General features: G+C 38.5%; 1 protein-coding gene across 1 annotated transcript in view; it reads left to right on the forward strand.

The window, feature by feature from the left end:
* The window catches only part of cs (citrate synthase), a 31,119-nt gene extending 25,091 nt beyond the window's left edge, over positions 1-6,028 (forward strand). The window contains exons 8-11 of the mRNA XM_061902628.1: positions 1,325-1,454; positions 1,536-1,637; positions 1,718-1,927; positions 5,816-6,028. Coding sequence (XP_061758612.1) covers positions 1,325-1,454; positions 1,536-1,637; positions 1,718-1,927; positions 5,816-5,986 — 613 coding nt within the window. The 3' untranslated portion in view covers positions 5,987-6,028. The remainder of the gene's footprint in view (positions 1-1,324; positions 1,455-1,535; positions 1,638-1,717; positions 1,928-5,815) is intronic.
* Positions 6,029-9,824: the final 3,796 nt, after the last annotated feature.

Genomic DNA, 9,824 nt, shown 5'->3' on the forward strand with positions numbered 1-9,824 from the left:
TACAAGCCACATACAGTTGAAACTTGTTTTTTGTTTCTCATACATTTCCATGATCAGAAAGGAGCAGATGGAAGAATACTATTCTTATATTTATCTGCTCCCTTTTTAACACAAATTATTTTAGATGACTTTAAAACTGTTTCCTCCACCAACACCCAAACTCCAACATACTTTTTCATTTTCGTTTAAGCATTTTCACAATGACGCGTCCAATCAAAACCAAAAATTAGTTTGATATAATTCCAATTGTCTCTTTTTAACTCTTTTTAAAATTCCTAGATATTCTTGCAACTTTTTAAGTCTTTCTTTAGAGAATTCCGTGCTTTCACACCAGCAACAGACAAGCACATTTGTTCCAAATTTGTTCGCTCTCTTGGATGCTTAAAATCATAGGGCCTTCTGTGGTTCTCATCTTTAGCCGTGAACACAAATAACTTTTGTAAGACTTTTGTAGAACTTTATTTCTAGCTTTGAACATCACTAATACAGTATGCCATTCTACAATGTCTTTTAGTTTGAATAATCCAGACCTAATGAACAGACAGTAGTGATAACGTCCACATTTTCAAATGGAGGAGAAAAAAAAGTCTTCCTTTCTGTCCAATACCACATGAAAGTGCTTGATTTTTGCAATTTTATTTGTCCAGCTTCCATTCTCCTTTTTATACACTTTACAAGACATACATTGGCGGCATACTCCGTAGCTTGTGAGCTTGTGCACGGTAGCTTTCTGAGACTCTTATTTTATTAGTTTATTAAGCCATTTTTCTGCTTGAAAATGCTTAATTTAGTCCAAAAATATGTAGAGGGTTTTTTTTAATCCATTGAGGGAAATGACACACTTTGTGGTGAGGGATGAATTTATTGTAAAAAACTGTAAAAATAAATAATGAAAACAAATCTTATTTAGTCTTTGATTGGTCTCATAAATGAATAACATTTGCAACATGTTCTCATTTATTAGGATATTGCAACATAAGTGACAGAATACTATTAGTATTACCATTTCATTCTTTTCTTGTTACTTTCATAATTCTGCTCCTGTGTCACAATTAGTTTTAATGCGATTGTTGAATTGTATGTCTGGAATGTGCTACCGACTTTGTTTTGCACCCTCAGGTGTGGCTAAATACTGCTTGGTCAGCAATTTTTAATAGAGCGATGCAAGACGTATTAGCCCCTTTTACACAGTATTTCTGTTCCAATTGTTCCATAAGCATTATTAGTAGCAAAAGATTGAATAATTTACGCCCTCTGCTGGTGGTTTGCTGCAGTGTCTTCATTCAGCCTGATCAGGAACGCATTCTTTTGTGTCATGTGACAGTGACCACGAAGGAGGCAACGTCAGCGCCCACACCAGCCACTTGGTTGGCAGCGCCCTGTCAGACCCTTACTTGTCCTTCAGCGCCGCCATGAACGGCCTGGCCGGTCCTCTGCACGGTCTGGCCAACCAGGTGGGTCATTGAGTCTTTGCTCAGTAACTGGGGGCGTTTGACTTTTCACTTGCGATGACGTCGTGCGTTGACGTCTGCCAGGAGGTGCTGGTGTGGCTGACGGCCCTGCAGAAGGAGCTGGGAGGCGAGGTGTCGGACGAGCGCATGAGGGATTACATCTGGAACACGCTCAAGTCCGGAAGGGTAAAAAAAGAAGAAGACAAAACGATGGTGTTTGATGACATTGGATGAAACGTGACCCCCCCGCCCCCTCTCCGTGTCAGGTGGTGCCGGGCTACGGCCACGCCGTCTTGAGGAAGACGGACCCTCGCTACACCTGCCAGCGCGAGTTCGCCCTGAAGCACCTGCCCAACGACCCCATGTTCAAGATGGTGGCCCAGCTCTACAAGATCGTGCCCGACGTGCTGCTGGAGCAGGGCAAAGCCAAGAACCCCTGGCCCAATGTGGACGCCCACAGTGGCGTGCTGCTGCAGGTGAGTCCTGGAACACCTCGCACACTCACACTCACCTTGCTGTGGACCCTTAAATTACTCTAGAACAGGGGTGTCAAACTCATTTTAGATCGGGGGCCACAAGGGGAAAAATCTACTCCCAAGTGGGCCGGACTGGTAAAATCACGGCATGATAACTTAAAAATAAAGACAACTTCAGATTGTTTGAAAATAAAACAAGCAGATTCTGAAATTTTACAAATCATAATGTTGTTGGTTTTATTTAGTCTTACATGTTGCACTTAATAGTATTCCATCTTTGTCGTTATTTGTATTTTCTGAATAAATTATGTGATAATGTTTATCAGTCAACTTGTTGGTGTTGATTTTCAATCTATCGAGATAAAAGAATTATATCAAAATCAAATTACATTTTGATATTTATGTAGTTTGATAATTTTTCTCAACTGATGTACTTATTGGTTTATTTTGTACATATGTAGCATCACCTACAAAGATACAAAGAATTGCCATTGCGACGTCCAGTGGACACATTTAGAACAGATTCATTCAAAAATTTCAGGTTAATTTTTTTATACTTAGCAAACTCATCCCGCGGGCCAGACAAAACCTGTTCGTGGTCCTGATCTGGCCCCCGGGCCGTACGTTTGACACCCCTGCTCTAGAAAGTCTAAGAAGTGAATACATGTCATTTAAATATTTTGTTTACAAACCGATGGGATTAAAAAATAAAAAAAATAAATATAATGAGAATTCACTAATTTGACAGATTTTTTATAATCCATTTTTTTTTAAAAAAGAAAAGTGATAGGGAAAACTAATTACTATTGAGTTTTGGGGGATAAAAAGTTTGTAAAAATAAACATAAATTGTGGCTTTATTTCATCTACAAAACACCACAAATGACTTTTGGGATTTAATAAGGAAATTAAATGAAAATATTCTTGTTTGACTAAAAACTTTTTTTTTTTTTTTTTAAAGAAAAGAAAAGTTAATGTTATTTTTACCACGCAACAAATTACTGGTGTGTTTTTTGGGTTCAAAAGTGAAGAGAAAAAAACATCAAATGTAGCTTTATTTCATCTACAAAACACCACAAATGACCAAATAAAATTAGATTTTTTTTATCCAAACAACTTTTCAGTATAAAAAAACAAAAGTGAAATTGTGGGAAACTAAACATTTTTCCACAAAAACAAAATACTGATGTTTAAAAGGTGGCTTTGTTTTATTTCCTTGGCACCACAAAATACTTTTGGGATTATAAAAAAAAAAGAACTTTATTTTCTGACTACAAAAAAGTTTTGATGAAAAAAATTTGACTTATCGAAACACAAATAACTTTTTGGTAGAAAACAAAAAGGTAATTGAGGAAACTCAACATTTTTACCCACCCAAAAAATACTGATGGTTTTTTTTTTGGTTTTTTTTTAAGGCGGAGAGAATAAAAACATAAAATATGGCTTTATTTAATTTACTTGGCACCACAAATGACTCTTGGGATTTAAAAAAAAAAAACAGAATTTTGTTTACTGACTCAGAAAAAGTTTTGATTTACAAAAAAAACTGAAAAGTGATTGTGAAAACTTGCCATTTTTACCACACAACAAATTATTGCTGTGTTTTTTGGGTTCAAAAGTGGAGAGGGGAAGAAACTGAAAATGTAGCTTTATTTCATCTACAAAAAACCACAATTGACAGAAAAAAAAGTAACTTATCCAAACACAAATAACTTTTTGGTTAAAAAATTAAAAAAAAAAAAAGAAATTTACCACAAAACAAAAATACTGAGGTTTTGTTTTTTTTAAGGTGGAGAGAATAACAGCATAAAATGTGGCTTTATTTTATGCACTTAGCACCACAAATGACTTGTGATTTAAAAAAGAAATAAAATGAAAATTTTATGTTTTTGGTGCTAAAAAAAGTTTAGATTTTTCCCCCAAAAAAGTAAAAAGTGATTGTGAAAACTTGCCATTTTTACCACACAGCCAATTACTGGTGTGTTTTTTTGGGTTCAAAACTGGAGAGGGAAGAAAATGTAAAATGTAGCTTTATTTCATTTACAAAATACCACAAATGACAGAAAAAAAAATTGACTTATCCAAACACACATAACTTTTGGGTAAAAAAAAAAAAAGTAATTGGGAAACTAGAATTTTTTACAACATAACAAAAATACTGTTTTGTTTTTTAAAGGCGGGGAGAATAAAAACAAAATGTGGCTTTATTTTATTTACGTGGCACAACAAATGACTTTTGGGATTCAAAAAAAATAAATAAATGAAATGAAAATGTTATCTGCTGACTACAAAAAAAGTTTTGATTTACCAATAAAAAAAAAAGTGAAAACTTGCCATTTTTACCGCACAACGAATTACTGCTGTGTTTTTTGGGTTCAAAAGTGGAGAGGGGAAAAAACGGAAAATGTAGCTTTATTTCATTTACAAAACACCAGAAATGACAGAAAAAAATTTGACCTATCCAAACACAAAAACTTTTGGGTAAGAAAAAAGTAAATGGGGAAACAAGTCATTTTTACCACAAAACAGAAATACTGATCTTTTGGGTTTTTTAAAGGCGGAGAGGATAACAACATAAAATGTGGCTTTATTTTATTTACTTGGCACCACAAATGACTTTTGGGGGAAAAAAAGAAAACAAGTATTGAATCTTCTGACTCGTAAAAATGTTTTGAGTTAAAAAAAAAAAGGGAAAGGTGATCGTGAAAACTTGCCATTTTTACCACACAACAAATTACTGCTGTGTTTTTTGGGTTTAAAAGTGGAGAGGGGTAAAAATGTCAAATGTAGCATTATTTTATCTACAAAACACCACAAATGACTGAAAAAAATTTAACTTATCAAAACACAAATAACTTTTGGGTAAAAAAAAAGTAATTGGGGAAACTAGACATTTTTACCCCAAACCTTTTTTTAAAGGCGGGGAGAATAAAAACATAAAATGTGGCTTTATTTTATTCACTTGGCACCACAAATGACTTTTAAAAAAAAAATAAAATTAAAATTTTATGTTCTCGGTGCAAAAAAAGTTTTGACTTTCCCCCAAAATGTGAAATTACTGGTGTGTTTTTTGGGTTCAAAAGTGATGGGAAAAAAATGTAAAATGTAGCTTTATTTCATCTACAAAACACCACAAATGACAGGAAAAAAAATTGACTTATCCAAACACAAATAACTTTTGGGGAGAAAAATAAATAAAAGTAATTGGGGAAACGAGACATTTTTACCACAAAACAAATATACTGATGTTTAGTTTTTTAAAGGCGGAGAGAATAAAAGCATAAAATGTGTCCTTATTTTATTTACTTGGCACCACAAATGACTTGGGATTAAAAAAAACTAAGAAAAAACGAGAACTGTTTGTTCTGACTACAAAAAAAGTTTTGATTTCACAAAAAAAAGTGAAAAATGATTGTGAAAACTTGCCTTTTTTTACCACACAAGAAATTACTGCTGTGTTTTTTGGGTTCAAGACTGGAGAGGGAAAAAAATGTAAAATGTAGCTTTATTTCATCTACCAAAGACCACAAATGACAGAAAAAAAATGGACTTATCCAAACACAAATAACTTTGGGGTAAAAAAAAAACATTTTACCACAAAACAAAAATACAGATGTTTTGTTTTTTTTAAAGGCGGAGAGAATAAAAACATAAAATGCGGCTTTTTTTTTTTACTTGGATAAAAAAAGAAAACAAGAATTGTATGTTCTGAGTACAAAAAAAGTTTTGATTTGCCAAAAATAAAACTGAAAAGTGATCGTGAAAACTTTCCATTTTTACCACACAACAAATTATCTCCACGTAGAATGAAGTCGTATCTCTGATCCTTCGCCGTGGAGCAATCTGGTGTTGACAAATCCCCGCGCTAACGCGGGCGTGTGCTCAACAGTACTACGGCATGACGGAGATGAACTACTACACGGTGCTGTTTGGTGTGTCGCGGGCTCTCGGCGTGCTGGCCCAGCTGGTGTGGAGTCGAGCCCTGGGCTTCCCGCTGGAGCGCCCCAAGTCCATGAGCACGGATGGACTCATGTCTCTGGTGGGCTCCAAGTCGGGCTGAGGCAGGGAGGAGGTCAGAGTTCACGCCCGCCCCACCCACCCCATTTTACCCACCCATCCTGTCGCTCCTGACCCCTGCTGGATGCTACGAGCCAGTACGCTTTTATTGTTTCTCAACGCCGTAGAATCTCAAACACACACACACACACACGTAGACTTTTACCGTAAATGCTCTAATTCTATACACAATTCACTTTTTTACCTGCAGTAATAATTTAGAGTGCATCATTTAGGTTGAATGTACAACCAATGTTGTGACGGCGCTAAAGAACAAACGAATGCTGACTCAGTAATCCTAATCAAAAGATATTTATGTCAGTTATGTTGACATAAGTCAGCCAAAACAGGTTCCACTTTCTGTAACTTACTTTTTTTTTTGTAAATTGAAACTTAAATAATGATTCAACCTGCACAGCACATCTGAGCAAATATTTTGAAAGCTGCGGGTCATTGTCCACCCCTTACGGTTGATTGGAGCATTCACGGTAAAATTGATGTTAGTCGGCGTCGCAGGCTATGAAAGGGAATTGCGGGAGTGAATGAAGTACACTTCCTGTGTTTAAACCCCGCCCCCTCCGTGCTGCCAACGGAAACAGCCGTCACTCCCGCGAACGAGCACTCCGCCCGCCTCGCCACAGTCTTTAATTCAAACAAAAACAGCTTGTAAAGAAGATACCGCCGCTTTAAAGAGTTCTTTTTTTGTTGTTGTTGTTGTTTTTGTATCTTCAACCTGTTGTCCGCCCTCTACCATCACAACAACGCCCTCTACCGTCACAACAACGTGTTCGCCGCGCGGCGCCCAGCCCGAGAGCGAGCTCCAGCGACAACGTCGTACGTCTTCAAAAGGTTTTTGTCGTGTTTGCGGGTTCGCTTGCTTTCAACACGGACTACTCCAAAGTCAGCACTTGCTTGATTGAGACCCCACCCGCCCTCACCCCTCTCTCCCCCCCTTGTGATGCGTGTGCGGTGTAGAAAGTGTACGAGACTGTGGTTGTATTTATACTTTGTGTACATAGTTCTATATATATATGTATGCTGTATATGTATAGCTGGAATGTAGACACCCGGCTGGTAAACAACCACCAGGCGTCCTCGTTCCGTCCGTTCCACGGGGGGCCGCCAAGAGAAAGCTCGCGGCTAGTTTGTACATACACCTCCTTCTTTTGCTTTCACGTTCGCGTTCCAGCTCGCTCTCGGGTTCGTCAACACTCCATTTTCCCTTCTTAGGTCTTTAGACGCGCCGGCGCTGTGCTTAGTTGCCATGGTAGAGGGGGAGACGGGGGGATGGGGGAGGGGGGCGGAGAGGGCGAGATCAAGCTAACCAACAAAAAAAAATGGAGTAATTAAAAGTTTTTATGAACACTGTTTGGTGTGGTCATACTGGTGCTGCCTTGTTTCAACATCACTGATTAGTACTCACTGCAGATAACAAAAGCAGGGAAGTTGTCACCTTGTGTAAATGGTAAATACAAACAAAACACAACAAATCATTTTCAGCTTATATTCAATTGAAAAGACTGCAAAGACAAGATATTTAACATTCAAACTGAGAAACGTCATATTTTGCAAATACCAGCTCATTTGATGCCTGCGACATGCTTCAAAAAAGCTGGCACAAGTAGCAAAAAAGACTGAGGAAGTTGAGGAATGCTCATCAAACACTTATTTGGAACATCCCACAGGTGAACATGCTAATTGGGAACAGGTGGGTGCCATGATTGGGTATAAAAGCAGCTTCCCAACCAGCTACGGTGCATAATATCAAAAGGTTCAGAGAGTCTGGAGAAATCACTGCACGTAAGCGGCAATGCCCGTGACCTTCGATCTCTCAGGGAACAAGCAACATCAGTGTGTAAAGGATATCACCACGTGGGCTCAGGAACACTTCAGAAAACCACTGTCAGTAACTACAGTTGGTCACTACATCTGTAAGTGCAAGTTAAAAGTCTACTATGCAAAGCTGGCACATGTAGCAAAAAAGACTGAGGAAGTTGAGGAATGCTCATCAAACACTTATTTGGAACATCCCACAGGTGAACATGCTAATTGGGAACAGGTGGGTGCCATGATTGGGTATAAAAGCAGCTTCCCAACCAGCTACGGTGCGTAATATCAAAAGGTTCAGCGAGTCTGGAGAAATCACTGCACGTAAGCGGCAATGCCCGTGACCTTCGATCTCTCAGGGAACAAGCAACATCAGTGTGTAAAGGATATCACCACATGGGCTCAAGAACACTTCAGAAAACCACTGTCAGTAACTACAGTTGGTCACTACATCTGTATGTGCAAGTTAAAAGTCTACTATGCAAAGCTGGCACAAGTAGCAAAAAAGACTGAGGAAGTTGAGGAATGCTCATCAAACACTTATTTGGAACATCCCACAGGTGAACATGCTAATTGGGAACAGGTGGGTGCCATGATTGGGTATAAAAGCAGCTTCCCAACCAGCTATTGCAAGGAATTTAGGGATTTCACCATCTACGGTGCGTAATATCATCAAAAGGTTCAGAGAATCTGGAGAAATCACTGCACGTAAGCGGCAATGCTTGTGACCTTCGATCTCTCAGGGAACAAGCAACATCAGTGTGTAAAGGATATCACCACGTGGGCTCGGGAACACTTCAGAAAACCACTGTCAGTAACTACAGTTGGTCACTACATCTGTAAGTGCAAGTTAAAAGTCTACTATGCAAAGCTGGCACAAGTAGCAAAAAAGACTGAGGAAGTTGAGGAATGCTCATCAAACACTTATTTGGAACACCCCACAGGTGAACATGCTAATTTGGGAACAGGTGGGTGCCATGATTGGGTATAAAAGCACATTCCCAACCAGCTATTGCAAGGAATTTAGGGATTTCACCATCTACGGTGCGTAATATCATCAAAAGGTTCAGAGAATTTGGAGAAATCACTGCACGTAAGCGGCAATGCCCGTGACCTTCGATCTCTCAGGGAACAAGCAACATCAGTGTGTAAATGATATCACCACATGGGATCAGGAACACTTCAGAAAACCACTGTTAGTAACTACAGTTGGTCACTACATCTGTATGTGCAAGTTAAAAGTCTACTATGCAAAGCCAAAGCCATTCATCAACAACACCCAGAAACGCCGCTTGTTTCGCTGGGCCCGAGCTCATCTAAGACGGACTGATGCAAAGTGGAAAAGTGTTCTGTGGTCTGACGAGTCCACATTTCAAATAGTTTTTGGAAACTGTGGACTTCATGTCCCCCGGACCAAAGAGGAAAAGAACCATCCGTACTGTTCAAAAGTCAGCATGTTAGATGGTATGGGGGTGTATTAGCTCCCAAGGCATGGGTAACTTCCACATCTGGGAAGGCACCATTAATGCTGAAAGGTACATACAGCTTTTGGAGCAATCCAAACAACGTTTTCATGGACGCCCCTGCTTATTTCAGCAAGACAATGCCAAGCCACTTGTTACAACAGCGTGGCTTTGTAGTAAAAGAGTGCGGGTACTAGACTAGACCTCTCTCCCGTCGATAATGTGTGGTGCAATATGAAGGTTAAAATATGAGGCAGGAGACTGTTGAACAACTTAAGCTGTACATCAAGCAAGAATGGGAAATTATTCCACTTGAAAAATGTGTCTCCTCAGTTCCCAAACCTTTACTGAGTGTTGTTAAAAGGAAAGGCCATGTAACACACTGGTAAAAATGCCCTTTTTGTAATGTGTTGCTGCCATTAAATTCTATTTGCAAAAAAAAATAGGTTTCTCGATGTGAACATGAAATATCTTGTCTTTGCGGTCTATTCAATTGAATATAAGTTGAAAAGGATTTGCAAATCATTATATTTTCTTTTTATTTACCATTTA

This window comes from Nerophis ophidion, linkage group LG06, assembly GCF_033978795.1.
Source record: "Nerophis ophidion isolate RoL-2023_Sa linkage group LG06, RoL_Noph_v1.0, whole genome shotgun sequence".
Classification (NCBI taxonomy): Eukaryota; Metazoa; Chordata; class Actinopteri; order Syngnathiformes; family Syngnathidae; genus Nerophis; species Nerophis ophidion.